The sequence below is a fragment of the Actinia tenebrosa genome, unplaced genomic scaffold (assembly GCF_029948245.1).
Source record: "Actinia tenebrosa isolate PJP-AT-01 unplaced genomic scaffold, QUT_ActTen_1.0 PGA_scaffold11__36_contigs__length_13525064, whole genome shotgun sequence".
NCBI lineage: Eukaryota > Metazoa > Cnidaria > Anthozoa > Actiniaria > Actiniidae > Actinia > Actinia tenebrosa.
The window spans coordinates 523686-543872 of record NW_028292571.1 but is presented as its reverse complement, the minus strand read 5'-3'; the positions used below and the strand labels follow the sequence as shown (position 1 = coordinate 543872).

At 36.1% G+C, this 20187-nt stretch overlaps 2 protein-coding genes across 2 annotated transcripts; both read right to left on the bottom strand.

The window, feature by feature from the left end:
- Positions 1-746: 746 nt before the first annotated feature.
- On the bottom strand, positions 747-13709 carry LOC116294470 (activin receptor type-2B). Its single transcript, XM_031702068.2, has 9 exons — positions 13559-13709; positions 13021-13114; positions 9214-9582; positions 8662-9026; positions 7593-7770; positions 6773-6921; positions 6049-6196; positions 4390-4526; positions 747-3896 (listed from the first exon to the last, which is right to left on the bottom strand). The coding sequence occupies exons 2-9, from the start codon at positions 13100-13102 to the stop codon at positions 3639-3641; spliced, it is 1686 nt and encodes a 561-aa protein (XP_031557928.2). The 5' UTR covers positions 13103-13114; positions 13559-13709; the 3' UTR covers positions 747-3638.
- A 689-nt stretch (positions 13710-14398) lies between these two features.
- On the bottom strand, positions 14399-20028 carry LOC116294459 (synaptotagmin-1). Its single transcript, XM_031702052.2, has 7 exons — positions 19416-20028; positions 17765-18027; positions 17545-17591; positions 17155-17326; positions 15963-16139; positions 15607-15730; positions 14399-15461 (listed from the first exon to the last, which is right to left on the bottom strand). The coding sequence occupies exons 1-7, from the start codon at positions 19489-19491 to the stop codon at positions 14941-14943; spliced, it is 1380 nt and encodes a 459-aa protein (XP_031557912.2). The 5' UTR covers positions 19492-20028; the 3' UTR covers positions 14399-14940.
- Between the last annotated feature and the right edge of the window lie 159 nt (positions 20029-20187).

Here is a 20187-nt window from a genome sequence, read left to right as displayed (position 1 = left end):
TCATTATATTTGGGTCAATCATGAAAATGGCCAGTTGCCGTTGATTCTTGCAGGTGTCCATAATATTTTTGAATGCTAGTACTCAGTGAATATAGGGTAAATAACTGGCTATAAACTAATCCTGGCTATGCTAACATTGTGTAGTTTTCCCAATGGAATACAGAATGTGTTAGTTCATAAGGATTTTTATATCAAAAACATAATATTTAGTTTTTCTGACACTTTAATTGTTGCTACATTGTCATTGAAGAGCAACCTGCAAAGTTCAATGTCTGGTTTGACCGTTAATCAAAGAACTGATTTTTTTAACTGTCTTTAGGGAGGTTTCATTAAAGATTTTAACCCCCTAATCCTCCAAGATCTTCTTAGGATTAAAATTCAGTCTAAAATCTCTCTCAAGATATTGTTTTTGATTTCAGTTCTTTGATGGACGGTCATCAAAATACTAGTTTGCAAACGAGACATTGAACTTTGCTGGTCGCACTACAACGATAATAGTTGTAGTATATCTTTTTAAAATCACCAGATTCACTATAAAAAAAGACCTCTTTATTGTTGTATACACATTGTCCATTTCAGACCATGTGACATTCCCCTGAGAATTGTTCTTCTATGACGAACATTTTAAGATATTTACATGAGAAAGAATCAACTCCCAAGAGTGGCATCACATGGTCTGAAATGGAAATACAAACAACAAAGGTGAATAGGTCTATTTGAACATTTTGATAATACAAACTTGTACACATCTTTTACAAAAATTTATTTCCTTTTGCTGCAATACCATTGTTTAATACAATTACTATTACAAGGTGAACAAAGCTTGTTCTATATTCATTTAAGCATACAAATTATTCTACTGGGCCTGGTTGTATTAAGATTGGATAGTGCTATCTGATGGACAAATCTATATCCAGTAGTGGATGAAGCGATGCTGTTATCCTATCCAATAAATTTACCATCAGATATAAGGACCATCCATAGGATAGGAATCGGATAGCACTATCCACCCTAGTTACAACTGGGCCCTCAATTTTATATAGACCTCTTCCTTCACTGAACTATATTTTTTGGATCTGTGTACGTACAGGTTTCATTTGCACATATACTTTCCAAAACATAATTATATATAACAATCAGAACAAAAAATAAACTTGATATTTAATTAACACTTTAGAGATTATGGAGCAGAGTTTAATGAGAGAGGGATGAGGCTAACTACCAAGTCATAGATAATCTAAGCTGTTATTCTGCAACCTCTCCAACCTGCATGTTGAGTCAGTCCTCTATGAAAAACCTTTTATTTATAATTTCAGTAAGCTACTACTATAAACAGGGCCACTTAGACCAGCTAGACAAGAGAACCAATTAAAATGTAGAATAAAAACAATACATTCCCAACTTTGGGTAGTAGAGCCAATCAGAAACCTAGACTGCACAAGAATGCTAATTTGACCCTGATGTTACATGTAAACAACTAGATAGCCATTGTCATTTTCTCGTGGGAATATAAGAATATGTTCAAAGGCTATTGTTTTCTGTGGCTTTCTGATTGGCTCCACCAAAGTTTGAATGTATTGTTTTTATTCAACAATTTGATTGGTTCTTGCTGTCTAAGTGGCCCCAGTTATAGTATTCACATTGTAATAGTCATCATTAAATGATTATTAGTGTGTTAGCTTTGCTCATATCTTGTGAATAGACTGACCAACATTTCTTAGGCAGTGGAGTCTTTAAAAATGTTTTAACTTTATTGGTGTTACACACAAAAACCATACATTCTCTCTTATTCTAAGTTTTGTTTAAAGCTTGCTTATCAGTCAGTATTTGCCAAAATAAACTCCAATAAGTTTAGTGTGATCTTTCAAGTGATGAGGTTTGTTTTTTAATAAGATTAATATTTCTACACTAATTCCCAGTCCCTTCTCAATTGCAGAAAGGTGAATAATACCTTGTGTTTGACCATTTCCCTTCACAGATCCTCCTTGGTTGTTGTTCCTCCCCGTCAGAGGCTCTGGGAAACCCTACAAATTCTCGCAATTTGATTGGCTTTAAAGAAGGATAAGAGATCTACTTTTTGAATGGATAATCAAAGACAAATGGATGTTTTTTGTTTGCCATTCGTAGACAAGGCTTGTCCATGCTTGTCTTGCCTTGTCTTGGAAAGAGTTCGAGCATGTGCTGTGAGGACGTGGTCGCAATATTCCTTGCTTCTGGTTGTAGTTTCCCAGGAGGGGAGGAAAGACAACCAAAGAGGATCTGGGAATGAGAATGGTGTTTGACCAGCTGGCTGATGTATCAAATCTGGTCAATAGAGCAACAATGTAATAATATATATAATTTCAATTTTTTTACGTATGACATCTAACACAGACAGGATTTTTACAGTTATGCCTATTGCTTTCATTCAAACTTCCAAAGTAGTTAATTAGATATTTTAATAATTTAAGCTATTATAACACAGGCAATCGGGGCCAGGTTGTAAGTGCTATCCAATGGATAAATCCTACCAATCCTTATCTAGTGGATAACACAATATTGTTCCTGTTATACAATGAATTTTAATAAGATTTATTAGTTGGATAGCACTATCCACCTATCTTACAACTGGGCCCACAGATTGTGCTAAAGTAAAACAGGTATAAATTATGCAAAATAAAGCCAAAAAATACATTTTTTCTAATTTTGATGTATGCCAGGACTTATTTCACTTCTATTGACATCATAATAGATATTATAATAATTTAACATACCTTATTATGATATGAAATATGCTCCACGAAAATAAACAAAAATTTTGAAAAGTTTTAAAAATGATTTTTTACATATTTACTTGCAATTTGTGCTGACAAGGCGGCTTTCTAAACTAGTATAGTTACCTACAACACAATGCTTGGGACCCAAATAAGAGCAGTTACATGGGTCAAAGGGATCAGCATTGAAAAATCCTACCACGATACCTACGACTTACATTAAAGGAATATTTATAGAAAAATAAGATGCACTACCTGTTCTTAACAAGGCCTCACATATTACTCATGACATGAACTGATTTCTGATTGGATGATTTTTTTTGCTTCCTTATTTGTACAGCGTAGTACAGGGTTCATGCAAGATTCCCATGAAAATATTCAAGAACTTTTCAGGAAGTATTCAAGGACCGACATGCAATTTTCAAAGAGTAATACACATTTAAGAATTCAATAGCATGCAAAACTGTCAAACAAAGGGGATGAGCATGTGCAAAAAACACAGGAATCCAGCAAATGTGATTGTCCTATTATGGAGTTGTTATCATCAAGCACAATCTTTTCATATAAATATATCTCAGTAAAGTATTTTTACAGTAAAGATATTTTTCTAAATCTTTATTGACATGTTTTCTTGGATTTTTAAAGGACTATTAGCAGATTTTTTCCTTTTTTTTTAATTGTAAAGGACTTTCAATTGCCCTTAAAGTTACATTCTAAAATTTCAACCTCTTTTAAGGAGTTCAAGGACCTGCACGAACCCTTCTGGTAGGCCATTTGCTAGTCATGGAACCAACAAATAATATTTAATCTTATGGTTACTAAATCATAGTATGCAAATCCTGGTAGGGTGGGGTGGGGTGGGGTGACCTGCCATAACATAGTTACCTAAACAATCGTTGCATCATCATCTTTGTTTATAGTCACAAACATTGTGTTTTTATCCATGAGTGATGTTTCAGGTGTTTCCAACATGAAATTCTGTTGGAACTCTTGGACTGTACCAATAGATACATTATCACAGGTTGTCCCTGGACATTCATTTGCAAGATCTTCTAGTCTATCTTTAACACATAAAGCAAGAAGACGTGCATCACCATCCTGATCCCAACAATCTTCAATTGTCTCTTTTAATGATCTTATTCCCTGATTAAAAATAGGACAAACAAAACTGAGTAATGTGACATGAAGAAATCCAATACTTTCTAAACGCACTGTTAAAGGGGAACTTCAATTCTGACCAGTCACAGAAAACTTCATCCATAGAGAGACTTTTAATCTTCAACTGTTTCAAGAGAAACTGATCCATGTATCGTAAAATGGCCCTAATAATTGAGTTGACAAAGCCTTAAGAATCATTTATTAACCAGTCATTTATCACTGTATTTTCAGGGGTGACAAAATTAATTAGGATTTGTCCCCAGCTAGCTAAGCAACATCTTGGATATACCCTCATGGTCAAGCTGCCAGTAATTGTCTACATATAAGTACAGGCAATGTAAATTAAAGATGTATTATTTTGTATGGGCAATATATATTAAAGATATAGAAATGATTAACCATTTGTATCTAGCTGAAAGGTTCCTTTCTTACAGGGAAAGTTATTAACAAAAGAAACAAGTAATAGCACATCACTTACAGGATGATTGTTTTTCCAAGCATCAGGAAATCCTGGCCTTGCTTTTTTGGTCACTACAAAAGTGTGCATCACCTCAGAAGTTATCATTGCTCCTAGTTCAGCTTCAAATGGCAGTTTAAATTCTGGCACAAGACCTTCTGTAACACAATTATTAGTATAATATCAATGTCAATGATTAGAAATATATGGAGGAGGACCTGAGAATTCAAGGTTATGATGTAATAGAGTGCTTTTAGTCTCACTGTTGAATAGGTGACGTCAACTAAAGTAGATAAGTTATTTACTATTTTAGATGACACCACCTAAATTTGAAATCACATGAAAAAAAGACTAAATTCGGGGGGGGGGCACAGTCATCCTACGAAGTCCTAATATTGTTCTGATTTTAAATATACGAGAAAGCTTATATTATTGAAGATCCACAGCCTGGAGGACAGAGAATACCTGGCGTATTGTTTTGAACTAATCCCTCCTATGCATAGCGTAGTATTTAACTACCTTATTGTTGAAATTTCAGTGTTGAATTCGAAATATGAAATGAAGAAGGTAAAGCAAATTGAACTGGGACTCTCAGTTGTTTCAAATCATTTTATTTCTTAACGGTCTATCAAATCTCCACCGTGCCGAATTTATATTTTGAATACTGCCAGCAAAGCAGGTTAAACTGACATTACGGTTCGTTTGCTTTTTAGTATTGCTTTGAACTTTACAACATATTTACAAGACTCCAACTGTGTTGAACTAGTTTGCTACAAGTTAAATCCTAATAGAACAAAACTGAAAGTTTTATATAAGTTGTTAGATATACAGATTATAGTCTGTTCTTTATCAAAAGATCAATTCACTTCACTTAGCGCTGATCTATGCTTCCCATCTGATTTGCTTGACCGTTAGCTGGCGGGCTTTCACTAATTTCAAGAGTGAGACTAAAAGCACTCTATAATGTTATTTTAAGTATTGTAATAACTAATCAAATACCACTGTTTTCTTTTCTACATACAGATTAAATTAAAAGCATAAACAGGTCAATGGTAATGATTCATTTGACTGATGGTAGTCCATCCCCCGTTTACCTGTTGGGACTTTTGTCTTAATGAACATATAGCAAAAAACAAAGCAAATAATTTAGCTCAAATACAAGACTAGGTCAAAGGCTATATTGATAATCCATCAGGAGAAAATCAATAAACAACTCAAACAGAAACTAAAAAAGACTACCAAGCTCGATAGGTCTTGAGCTGACAACAACAAAAAAACCTTATCCAGCTGATCTGAGAAAAAAATGTTAGTCAATCAGAATCAAGAAAATTTGCAAAGCTAAGTTGTTTTTCTCTTTTCCCACTTTCCTCTTGAAATAATGGATTTCCAGGCTACCACATGAGAAAAATAACGTTGCTAATATGTGCTTTATAACATTGACACAATAACTTATGAGTTTTATATTCTTATTATGAAAAAAAATGGCAGGCATGTTTCTATTTTTCGCAGGCTTCATGACCCCTAATGTTTGCAGTGACGGCATTTCTATGTCACTATTTTCAGATCAGCTGGATCTGCTGACTTTACAGGGTGGTGAAGAAAAGTGAGGCAAAAGTAACTCTGAAACAATAGTTTGCAGTGGGCCATGTGTAACTCTATATAATAGCTATAGATACTTACTTCCAAATATGTCTTCACAGCGCATGGCAGTCTCCCATAAAACTAAAGCCATAGCATATATGTCTATTTGTTTTAGAGCTCCTTGGATATCGTGTAGGTTGACAGCTCCATCAAGTACCTCTGGTGCCATGTACCTTAATGTACCCACCTGAAAATAAAAGGAAAAATTCAATCAAAGAAAAAATTGACCGTTTTATATATACTTTATGCAAGGTATGTTATTTATTGGGGAGGAGGGCTGAGGGATTTGCAGTAAACTTGTTTTAAATGGTTGTATCCCCCACCTTCCCTTCACTCAAAAATTCATGACTCTCTTCTTAAGTCAAAAAGGAGCTATTTTTTGTCAACATAAAAAAGTTCAACCCTCCACAAAAGTGGAATTTTAAAAGATGAACTTCCCTCTGATGCCCCAGCTCTCCCTCCTCCCCAATAAAGGCATACCTTTCCTTATTGCACAATTTGTATCATTTGCTACCATCTATCAGGAATAATAGAACTGCTTGCTATTTATTTGTTGTTTAAGGATGGAGCACAACAACAGACACCTAATGACCACACCTGATCATCATCTGGGTGGTGGTTATTTTGTGTCCTCCCTGACAAATTTTGGGGTCTTTTTTAATTTCTTTATTTCGTGAAAATGTCAACTTGATATCTTTATTTTCCAAACACGTTTTTCAATGCCTTTCAACAATATTGTAATAGAAATAGCTATTATCCATACCTCAGTTATTAGGGTCCCATCATCTGCTGGTTTTGCAGCAGCAGGTACGTTCATTGCAAACCCAAAATCTGCCAATGCACAAGTGCCATCCAGCTTTACCAGAAGGTTCTTGCTATTGAAGTCCCGGTGCGCAAAAGCTGGTCTTGTTCCTGAAATGATATGTAAGACAGAAACAAATAAGGATAGAAACATGAAAAATCGATTCAAGCTATGAAAATACTGTCTGATTAGACATACAGTGTAGGCGTAATCATAGTTAATAGAGGGGAATGGTTAGGAAACCCTTTTGTTATAAGTCTTTGTTCACTTTTTTAAGCGTGACCATGCACAATCCTTTGTTTTACCATTGTTTTACGATTGTTGGCAATGGCTGAGTGAACAGACCAAAATCTTTCTTTTGGCTGGTAGTTCAAAAGATTTATAACGAGATATTTGAATATTCCTTACAACAATCCCATAGACGAAGTTTATGTTAACTTATTTTTCAATTTGGGATGAGCATAAATCAAACATTGTGCACAGTCAAGACCGGTTCAACATCAAAAGCGAACAAAGACCTATAACAATAGGTTTCCTAACCATTCCCCTCTATTACCTATGGCATAATATAATAGGCATAATATAATAGAGACAAGAAGCCAAAACTGAAAAGTTAGTTAAAATAATATTGGGGCGAGGGAAGAGGGGATGGGGGAATCTTCAATTATTATTTTATTCAAGATAAAGATAATGTCCCCAATAATGAAAATCATGTGAGCATAATTTAGTACTATTTAGTACTGCTGCAAGATTGTTTTTTTCTATCACATCCAATCCTCACCTTCTTCTTGGTGAATAAATGCTAATCCTGAGGCCATTGTGTAGCCAAGAATACACATTTCTTTCCAATTTATAACATTACTTTGTAAATAATGTCGCAAAGATCCCCTTGAGTGGTATTCAGTCAGGAGAAGATAGTCAGATGTGCCCTCTATTGGTCTTTCACAGGCATCAATAAACTAACCCAAGCACAAAAATATGTCAAAAACAGACTTGAAAAACAAAATTAAGATTACTGCAATATTTAGGTTTCACATAAATTCAACAAATAGACATCAGTTTTTTATGTGTCTTTCTGCTTATTGACGAGAAATTGTGTCATCACATTGTCAGAGTAGTGTGGATCCTTATTCTACTTTGACAATGTGATGACGCAATTTGTCGTCAATAGTAGGACAGACACATAAAAATCTGATGTCTATTTGTTTTTTAACAAAAACAAAAACATAAAAACTTCTCATTTTTAGTGATCAAAAAAAAACTAACGGAAAGAGCACACGCTCGTTGATGTCAGCTTTGTCTGTCTGTCCTCTTATTGATGATAAAAATAACCAATCAGCGCATGAGAAATTTGTAAGTTATTGTAAGAAAAAACCTTTAACTGAACTTAATGAGATAGGGATGTGTAAAAGTTCTGTTCTATTCTGTAGATGAGTTGCTAACTGCATCTGTCAGGCCATAATGACTATTGCTACATATAACAGACAATAGTCAAGAGCTTAGAACACGCAGAACAATATGCTGCAATAATGTAAAAAGAAACCTGAACACAGCAAGAGTAGTGTTGTACTTCTATCAATACCATCTCTCATATTTGTTTGGAGACTTTCCAATAACAACTGTGTTGAAAGTAATGCTATAAATTAACTATTAAAGGATAAAATTCAAGATCAGCAACCCAACTGATGCCCTGTTAACAAACTGTCAGCCATTTTTCTACCATTTAACAGCAATTTGTCAACTGTTTATTCGTGTTAGATGGCAGACCAGCAGTCTGTTATTTGCCAATCTCATAACAGTAGGCTATCAGCCATGTAACAGTTCAACAAAATGGTCTTGCTAGTTCATACCTCGAGTACAAAAGGGCTTGTTTTCATTCCTAAACATTCATAAAATTCTTTCTCAACTTGCCAGTAAAATCTATTTTCCGGTGAAAACACTTTGACAGCAACAACTTTTTCATTCAAAGTAGCTTTCCAGACAGTACCATAGCGCCCTTGTCCAATTAGCTCTCTAAGCTTCAGCTGAGCCAGGTCAAGACTAGAGTTTTGAGGTTCGTTTTCTTCTGGGTCAGCTTTTGTATAAATAAGGAGGTTTGACTTGTTCTTTTTGTACAAACAGTAATAGCATGTTAAGCCAGTGGTAAGCATAGTCATTGCTGCTAGTGTAACACCAACAATCATTTTTATTCTCTGTTTGGAGTTATGTTTTTGTCCTAAAAATGAAATGGAATGAAAAGAATCTTAATCAATTAAGCATGCACATAACAGCAATTACTAACAACCAACTCACGCAGTAAGAAACTTTCAATTATTTTCACCTGATTATGGACGACCAAGTTCAAATGAAGATAAATAAAACACCTATAAATTCTCCCTTTCTTTACACACAGAATATCATACCTGGTCTTTTAGTTGGTGAAGGTGATGCATCAAGATCATATTCTGTCATTGTAAAGTTTTTATTGCAGTAATTTGTGTCGCAGCAACAAAAACCAGATATGTTCTTGACCCTGGCCATGGAATCAAATGCAGGGCGCTGAATGCATTCATGTCCACAAGGGTGTTCAGAATCAGGTAAGGAATATGAAATCCTAAAACAGCCTTTCCGTATAATCTTGGTAACTGTGGTATTATCTGGTAACTTCCTGTTTGACCAGACTGCAAAGCAGTAATAGTCTGGTTCTGGACATACTTCTGTACCGTTACCACTCATGTCATTTTCAGAATGATGCATGCATATCCTGTTTTTGGAAGACATACCAAGTGCACCTGGAAATGGAAAGAGAAATATTATTTTTTTCCAGTTGGGTATCCTAAGGATCATGCATTCTGATTAGCTGTGCAAGCGGCAGCATTTTTTATCTTTGACCTCAGTCCAGTATCATGGGATAACCCATTGCTAAACAACATAAAACATTTCAAAATATAAAAAGAAAATGGGAAAAAGGGTTATTTAGTCATTATAGTCATTTCTTTGCATCCAAAGTTTTTAACTTATTTGCGATGTTTCTCTTACTTTATTTGCCTCAAGTTTCACATAAACATTTCTAGAGATAAGAGTTGTGTTTTTTACTCAACAATTTGGAAAACTAGCAAATATTTCTTACACAAATCTGTGCTTTATAGTTTGCTGATTCATTGATGAGTCCTAACACTCTTGTTGTTGTCACACAACGCTTACCAATAGACCTTATTCGTGGTGTGACAATGTTTTCCCAATTGAACAAGACCTTTTTGGTCATATTATAACAAACATCTTAACAAGCTAGAGTGTCACTCGGCTTCGCCTCGTACCACTCTTTCGCTTGTTAATCGTTCTTTATAATTTCTCTCGTGCGTCTATATCGCCATGGGCGCGCGCTTTTATGTCGTCTAACTGATAAGTAAACCTGGAAAAATGTGCTTTTATTGGATAAGCTACTAGACGTCTAATTCTAATAACCAATATTAAAGTGCCTATGACACTTATTCTTGTTATACCAAAATATGTCTTTCTAAGATGCATGTGGATGCTTCTTTAAATTCCCAATTTCCAAAACATGACCAAGTGAAATGGTAGACTAGACGGGGCTTGTGACATCAAAGGAACAACATGCTCTTCTAGAGTTTTAAAACCGATTCAGAAACCCTTCCTTCCTATCTTAAGGTTTTTTAAGTAGTTTTTTAACCCTTTATTCCCTTTTCAGGGAGTGTAAGTATGCAAGATTGATATATAAATATTCAGGTTAGGGGTTTTTCAGGATCTGTGGCATAATTCATTACAGGTGTTTAAAGTGAGAACACAACCAACTGAAGCAATTTAAATGTTTGAAGTCATTGAAACTCAACATGAATTCACTATTTTGAGGACTAGAATTACTGCTAGTCATAATGTCTCTGGCTTTAATATTCACTCACAAACTATTTACTTACACTGTGAAAAAAGCAAATATTCTATAAAATGTGTCTGGAAATGTTATTCAACTTGTCTTCATTCAACCTGAGCGATAAGAGTACTAACAAATTATTGTTTGGTGATTTTTCTATATAAATCCAAAGAATTTACTTGAATGCCGTAAAGGATTTATTTTAAGTTTGTTCTCTTCAAAGAAATTTAGTGTTGTAGAGATATTTTCTTACTTTTCTTTAAACAACTTTTAAACATACATAAATAATGTATTTATTAACTTCAAATTCACCATAGAAGCAACAAAATTCATCTAGAAATGACAAAATTGGGGTTCATTTTAGTTCAAAAGATATATTTCATGGATTTGGTGATTTTTTCTGTATTTTTTATTTGCAAAGTAAGGTTGTTATGTTTGGTTGTTATGTCATCCTGCATTTCCCCCATATAATTTGCCATTTTCTCTGCACAATCTGCATAATTGTCCTGCATAATTTGAACTTTTCCCCCACATTCAGTCAGAAGCCCTGTTTTTATGATTCTTATGACAGTTCATTTATAGTATTCTTCTATAGCTTAGGAGTCTGTTTTTTATTTTATTTTGTATGATGCAATCTAAATCCATATTTCCTCGATTGTTCTGGTATAAATGATCCGAAGGTCAAGCTATGTGCTAGTGTGAGCACATCAAACATTGAGATTCCAGTTCATAATATAAATAACTTGTCAACCCTTTATTGGATAAGAACTTTGTGTTTGTAATCAGATGACATAAGACGATTGATAAACATTTAATTATCGATGATCTGCTAATATCTTAGTGATGGCTAGAGTGAGTGAGTGACACATCTGCATATTCAGACCCCTCATAATAAATCATTTCTATGCTTCGCAGCATATCCAGGAATTAATTAAATGTAAATTCCAATTCAAACTTTGGGCTTTCACCTAGTTTGGAGCCTAGCTCTGTTGTGGTAGAAATGGTACTCCTTAATAATATTAGGGCTGCTTATCTATGCTCTTCTTTTCTTTGGGGCAGGATTTGAGCCTAAATTTGAGACAGGATTTGAGTCACACAATAAAAATTTTACCTTAGTCCTTAACTAAGTTTTTGCATTAAATTGTAAGTGTTTTTCGTGCTCACTGAGTATGGTATTTTGTACAATCATGGCATAGAAATCCCATACTAAATGTCCTTCAGATAAATTCTTAGTCAATACAAAGGGAAATTTATGAACAATCCCAACTAGAGCTTGTCCTAAATTGGTACCCTGATTGGCTTTAGATGACATATGCAAGAGGGTGTTTCATGTGAAATCATATTTTTTTAAACAAGGAACCCATATTGAATTTTGCACTAAATATCAATTTTTGTTCATTCTTTTTCATCATAACGCCAAATAAATGTGAAAACTACTTACAGAAAAAAGAAACTAATAAAGACAACTACTGCAGAAAAATAAATTTAAATTAGATTAAAATTGAGGAGTTTTAAAAAATCAAATGAAGATACAGGAAGCCTGCACTGTTGTTTTGGTCTTTTTGTCAGCCTATAAATTGCCAAACTTGTGTAAATAAATCTATTCATAATCTTTTTGTTATGGGATACAAGTAAAATTCGTTGTCTGACTTGGGAAACTACCCCAAACATAGATGGGATTTGCAAGACTAGCAAACTCTTGCCAAACAGCAAATTTTCTATTATTTTCTAATCACATTTCTATTTCTTCTGTGATGTAAGTTATGGGCTGAGACTTCACATTACTAGTATTGAAGTGCTCTTATAATTTCTGATGTTCCTTTTGCCATGACTGTTTAATTTGTGGGGGATAGGGTCACAAGACCTGTCAATGCAAAAGGTCCTTTGGGTCTTCTGGGGTCAAATCCATGTGAAACACTCCGCAGATGCATTTATGTATGGCATTGAAGCGCTGAGATATATATACTGAACAACAAAACGAACCAAAAATAAGAACGTATGAAAGAACCCTTTCATTTTCCTGAAAATCTACATTCAAGTTCTATAAATTAAAACAGACTAGATACTGGCAAATACAGGTGGCAAGACTTTACTTAGGAATAATTAAGGAGCATTGTACAGGTAATTTATACATATTTACTTGTGAAAAATAGGTGACAGTACCGATCAATCCAATATTTTGCTATCAACTTCTTGCATGTTAGGATTAAAATCAGACTTGGCGGCTTTCGTTCTTCTTTGAGTTGGACAATTATATAAATCATTTCTTCATCCATAAGTCATTCATGTAGTCAACTAGTTTAATGAATAGGTTTAGGTCTTAAATAAATCAAATTCTTACCGTCCATTGCGGTGATGATCAAACTTCCAAATATCCCAACCAAGATAAAGACAAATGCAGACATATCCGTCATTATGAACATTTCATCATTTGTCTAAAATAGGGAAGAAAAAGAAGAAAATGGGGGTTATTTTGCATGTATGTAATGCTGTAATACTCGATGAAATAAACTTGTTGTTTGAGAATAAGTCACATATTACAAAAGTTTCTGATAAAGTATCACTGAAAATGTTTGATTTTATTGTGGATGTTCAGTCGTCTGTCAGTCTGTAACGATGAGCGTCGTTTGAAAAACTAAACCTAGAAAGAGCAGAAGATTTTAGTGCCGAAAACATGGGAAACAGTTAAATAGTTTACACCAACCAATTACTCAGGCATTATTTTCAAGTTATTACCCTATTTTGTAGTTCAAAAGAGGGAAACTAATATCGTGAAGATTCGCCAAACATGCGTGAAGCTACAGACGAAAGTCAGGACTGAACACTTTGACTAAACCCTCCTTTTCTTGTCTCTCAAACAACCAGAAATTACCTCATACCTCGTGTTTTTAAGAGAAGTTAAAATTGTAGTCCATATGAGAAAAATCCTCCCAAGAAAGCGTGTATTTGATCTCAAGCTAATGCCTTTATTTGATGCGATGCCTCGATGGCCGCAAATCAAGCTGAAGTTGGAGTCTCTCTGTCTGGCAGTCATGGATATAAACCAATCACAAGCCGTGTAATAAATACCTTGCTGTGTTGTGTCTGACTCTGTCTAATGAACGACAAGCAGCTGATAAAACGAGACAGATACGGTTCGGGGGGGGGGGGGGTATAATGGGGATAGGCAGGAAGTTGGGGAAGAGGGAGGGGGTATTTCTAAATTCAAATAAGCCTTCATGAAGCTTCATTTTTTGCCGGGGAGGGAGAAGGAGCGGTGAGATTCGCTTGCTCTAACCCTCGATCACTAGACCAGAACTATGTCCCCGCTCTTCATTAGTGTTGCATTATAGCTGTAAAAAATTGCCCCTCCTTTATTTCCATTCTGTATTTTGTAAAACTGCTATGCAACTAGGATTTTCTTGAAAGCCCCCTTTTTTAATGGCTCCACTTAAATCCCTCGGGTGTCAAGACATTCTCCTCCATACCTTACTGGACTGGACTGGACTTATTATTCATCACAGCTAAATCCTGCTGGCTAAAACCATTTGTATTTTCTTTGGGTGTTATGAAACAGAAAAAGCCCCGAAGCGGCAATTTAGGATCTGACGCTACGGATCTAACTAAAAGCCACCGTGAAGTTGCTTGAAATGTATGATATATACATATATATTCTTATTTCTGAAAGTACTTTTTAGGAAGATATTCATGCGTGCGGGCTGCAAATACAAGGAACTGAATGAGAGAGAATGGCTTGACTTTACAGCCACAACCAGCCGTGCATGATCTTTATTTATAATATAACAAAGACATTACTACAAGCTCATGAATATCCGTGAAAAATGGTATTTCATTTTTAAATATTTACTATATTATTTTACTCAGTTTTACCCCGATTTTTGATTTTTCGCGGGACGCGGGATTTCGGGAATAAATAGCTCGTGATTCGGGAGCCGGGCCGGCTTTTCCTTGCAGACCCTTGGTGAATGTGCAAGTGCAAATTACATCACAATACATTATTGGGCTGGATGACCGTGTAATTATTATTCAGTTTTATCGCTGGCTTGTATGGTCCCCCACGTGCACAACTTTATAAGTCATTTTTGAAAAGAAAAACATATGTGGAAAAAAGCACGGTAAATTTTGGCATGTTGAAAGTACGCAGGATAATGACCTCTACCCCATTACGACTAATTTAAAAGTTTTAAGATTACTTAAATTTCATTGGCTCTTTTAGATTTAATTTTTTTTAGCTCTATAGTTTTATTGATTGCTGACTGTGTCAGTTTTTTTTCTCGTCTACTCTTCCATTTTCTTCATCTTCTTTTTTGGACTCTGTTTCGTTACCGAATAACCCTCCCATGCCGAATGGCAAAGCAACATTTGGTAGCAAACCAAGCAAGCCTTCATCCTCGCTCTCTTCCTCCTCCTCCTCCGTACTCGCGTACACTGGAATGGCCTTCATTGCTGTTTGCAAGTTCGTTTTACCAGGAACAATATTTAGTAGTTCTAGACAATGCCACATCTCGATTTCCTGGTCTTTTTCGAGGGCCAGTTTCCAATGATGGAAATAGGTCCCAACAGCATCACCACCGATACATACCTCTCCAAGAATAGCTTTGCGACCAACGTAAGGACAATCTTTCACTCGAATAATAAGATTCACCTGTTCGATAATGCTTGAAGGAACGTCCAGGAGGAATCGTTCGTTGAATTTTGGCTCAAAGTCTTTTCGTCGAACTTTTGTTTTCTTCTCGTAGATTTGATTAGAACCATGGACGAGGTGAACCTTGACGTAAGCACCTTAGAGAAAAAAAGACATCAGTTAAGGAAAAGTATATATATCACCTATCCTTTGAGGAACTTCCTAAAAAATATTGCATAAATTGCCATTAATTGTGACATCTTTCAGAGCTCGTTTTTTAAACCTTCTAGCTGATGAACTTACTCGTAAACCTTCGTCCAATGGCTGGCTTCAGACCTTTAATTTCTTTAATCTCGACCAAAAGTTGACCTTCGCCGCGAAAGTATCGCAGGATGACGTTGATATCACCTCGCTCTGCTCCCCGGATCTACAACAACACCATATATGTGTAAGAACAAGGACCACACCAGGCAAAGACTGGAAAAGTGGGGAGGGGGATATATATTGAAAGAAATTCAAAAGATATATATGCAACTGAAAAAGGGGGCCCTCCCCCTCCGCGGTTCCTAAAGAACTGCTCGCATCATTGTGGTGGTGATTTAGGTTAATTTATGTCAACGCGCAGGTAAATCGGCATGAAACAGAGCTCAAATACTCACTGATTCTATCCACTCAAGGGATCCACTATATTTGTTGTTTTTGTTCTTTATGTTAGTATTTTGAAGATTCACATGATATGAACCAATCAGATCACGCGGTGAAATCTGATTATAGTCACAGACGTGTAAATATAGCTTTTGATCCTTAACTTCATCTCTGGACATCTTGATATGAACCTGAAAGATAAATCCGGAGAAATAAGGCTGCGTTCATAATGTATGGAAGAGGAGGGACAGGTGAAATTTGAAATGTCCAAAATAATTCTTAACACCCCCCCCCCCCCCCTCTTAAATTCATGCAAAAAATATAATCTCCCCTAAGCAAGGCTTGTAGCTTCTTCCAAAAATTGTGCATCCCCCCCATTTTTCTGATAATATAATTTGCCCATCCCCCCTTTTTCCTACCAAAATTTCAATTCTCTCAATTTCACCTGCCCCCCCTCTGCCATACATTATGAACGCAGCCTAATAAAAAAATGAAAAAAGCTGTTACACGAGGAAACTTTTATTTAAAACTTGCTTGTAATGGTGTTGCTAAACTATTTTCACGGGGGTGTTACACGGCGCAATTTTTCGCCCTGAAAATATTTTGCGACACAAGTTTCGGTCGCACGAGTAAAAAGTAGTCCTACTTATCGTGAAAACTTCATCGCGACGGAAGTTAAGCCTAAACTGAGTCGTATACCCATATACTCATACCCATACTAATACTAATACTAATACTAATACTAATACTAATACTAATACTAATACTAATACTAATACTAATACTAATACTAATACTAATGCTAGTGCTAGTGCTAGTGCTAGTGCTAGTGCTAGTGCTAGTGCTAGTGCTAGTGCTAGTGCTAGTGCTAGTGCTAGTGCTAGTGCTAGTGCTAGTGCTAGTGCTAGTGCTAGTGCTAGTGCTAGTGCTAGTGCTAGTGCTAGTGCTAGTGCTAGTGCTAGTGCTAGTGCTAGTGCTAGTGCTAGTGCTAGTGCTAGTGCTAGTGCTAGTGCTAGTGCTAGTGCTAGTGCTAGTGCTAGTGCTAGTGCTAGTGCTAGTGCTAGTGCTAGTGCTAGTGCTAGTGCTAGTGCTAGTGCTAGTGCTAGTGCTAGTGCTAGTGCTAGTGCTAGTGCTAGTGCTAGTCTAGTGCTAGTGCCGAGAAAGACCCTATACATGTTACAGGCAGTATCATATATTTTAATGTACCTCTTCTTCAAATGTTGGCGAGAAGTCGTTCCTGATGTATCTAGTCCTGGGTTTGTTGGACGTCATTCTATGGAATGGAAACATTTCTATCTCCACGTACTTGTACATTGTTCCTCCACTGTACTTGACTGGTAAGTCTTTACATTCGTGTACTGTCACAACAAGGTCATTGCTGTAAGGTAATAATGAGAGCTTACAACGTGTCTGGAAAAGGTGTGTTCCTCAGCTATAGCCTAACTAACTTCCAATAACTTATGATGGTTGAACCTAATAGCCGTTAGCCGGCTGAGGGCCTCTTCACTTGCTCTCTGTGTGCAAACTATAATTCCTGCAAATATGCTCCAAACTTTTCAGATTTTCAAATTAACAGCTAACGAAGACATTCCTTACCTTTCTTCGTCATAACGCAATGAAAACTTGATTTCCCCTAGATTTTTCTTGAAAAACAAAAATTATCGTTTATTTAATTTTAGTTCAGTTCTGCACAATTTGATATGCTCCATGCGTTCTCCTCACCCAAACGTACATCACAGATTTGTTTAACCTGCATGCATATCACTGGTTTCATAATATTTAGCTTCCTCATTCCGACAATTCTCGTTAAACTCACCAATTCCCTTCTACTTCCGGTTGGCTGCACAGTAGATACATTAACTTCCGGTACAGCATCTATCATATTTAACGCTTGTTCTCGACTTTTCCTGAGATCGTTTAACTTGCTCAGCGCTCTTTCCTTGGCCTGCTTGAGACCTTTCAATGCTACTCGTATCAGTGTTATAACGATAATGATGAGTAGAATCAGTATGATTACACCCACGATGATTCCTGTCGTACTACCTGTCACATATGAAAACGCTTTGTGCGCCAGGCCAGCTGAAGAAAAAGAGAAAAAATGTTGGATGACATTAATCAGGTCTTACCGAATGGTTTGATTATCGTACTGAACCAATCATAAACGAGAACTGACAAAATAATGAAATTAAATTTTCTAAGGCCCTTCATTTGACCCTGATTCGGCAGGCTGTAAGAAAACATGTATCTTTTTCACCTGAAAAAAATTCCCACACCCGCAGGATTTGCCACACATTTGCACCGAGCAAATGACTGATGGAGAGACGCCGACATAGTCGTAATAATGATTTTAACCTAGCCGGGCGGGGCGAACCAGACCCTGCTTGCCGTGTTCGTCCTCTGTGCTCAAACTCATGTATTTATATCATTGGTATATTTTTCTAAATCCACGACGTGGATATACGTGGCTGTTTTGACATCGACCGACGTGAAGTGAACAAACCGGCTGTCAATCACCCACATGGTCAGTTCTCCGTGCAGATTAATGCTGCTATATGGTGAGGGTTCAAACGTTTTTGATTTCAAGGGCATATAAAAAAGTAAAAGGAATGAGCGAAAAAGTTACAAAAGAACGAAGCTCGGGAAAAAACGCGAATCAAAATGATAATCAAACAAACAATTTTGCACAAACACCTGATGTACTGGGCACCAACAGTTTTTTGTCTTCTAATGTCTCAACAATATTCACTCACTGATTATCATGGTGAGCCTAGGACGGTACTAAAGGGTTCTCTAAAGAAATCGTTTCATCGATCTATTCCTCGGACGGAAAGCATCTAATAATATTCTATTCGCGGAAGGCAATTGTACAAAAAAGAAGTCATTTGTTTCGTTATAGCCTAGCTGTTCAGTGACTTTACGGATCTTCTTCACTAGCTAGTCTCTATCGACTTACCTTACACATGGGAATTCATAGGGATTACTAACGTTGTAAAACACGGAATTTAAGAAGAAAGCTGTGCAAAACTAGTCAAAGATTATAATTGCAGGTGAAAAACTGATTGTTCCTGTTTTATTTTAAGTCAACATTACATTCATATATGTGTTTGCAAATATTGACAGTAGCTGAGGACGTCCATGTTACCATGGTGAAAGAACCAACGAGATCTGACCGTTAAGATTCACTGTTCAAATGAGGGTAGGAATGTCGCATATCTTAATTTAGCGATGCATATCTTGGAAATAAAAACAATATATATGTATTATAATAATAACTAAAGGTAAAAAGCCTCGTAGAAATGCAATACGGTATGCTAATATAAAGGAGGGTTATTTTTGATATTTTTGATAAATATAAGCAAGAGTTTTACCCGAGTAATGATATCTGTGATTTAGCAAGTGCCCATCCAACCGGTTCCATTGACTTCACATTCACACTATGGCAAACAGTTCTAAGTTTCCTAGCTTACCTATAATTGTGGAATTAGTAGGTTGTACTGTACTGTTTAGGCTGACAGTGGTCGGTATTATTGTAGTTCCACTCATCTTTAATGGGTTTTCACTTTAGAAAGGCTTGCTCAAAAGTTTGGCTAAACATGCAAAAATCCTCTCAAAGAAGTTGGTTCCAGTTGAACTGTAAAGTCGTCACTCCTATGATGATATGTTAGCAAATTCTCTTTTAGCTTCAGCTGAGCTGGATCATTCACAACTTTCTTGCTTGAAATCAGTTCTTTAGAATCTAACTGAGCATCCAGGATGCCATCGAGGATATTTTTTGACAATTTTTCTCTTCTGTTCCCCTTGATCATTCAACGGAACGAGCATATCTGAGCTTCAAAGTGTTGGCGCCTAATATGTTGCCAGACCCAAACTTCCACAAAGCTCAGATTTGTACTTTAGATTTGAAAATAATCTTGTTTACTTTACAAGAAACCGTTGGGCCTTTGCTGTTATAAGAAATTCTAATGAAGAAATCCACTTCAGGAAGACAATTCTTAGTTTGTGTTCAGAAGTTGTTCAGTGAACCATCCAGTTTGTTAAGATTATTGATGCAAATTTGAAGGTTTGAGCGGTACTTATATTTTTTGCATAATGCTTTACTACTCACGGTTGATTTGCGTGGACACAAAGGTCAAGAGCTGTTCTTTTGTCCGGCTTTTCTTATTCGTTGCCAAAAGAGGTCTTGATGACTTTCTTTCGACCTCGCTTCCGTCACCAGAAAACAATTGTTCCAAGTCAAGA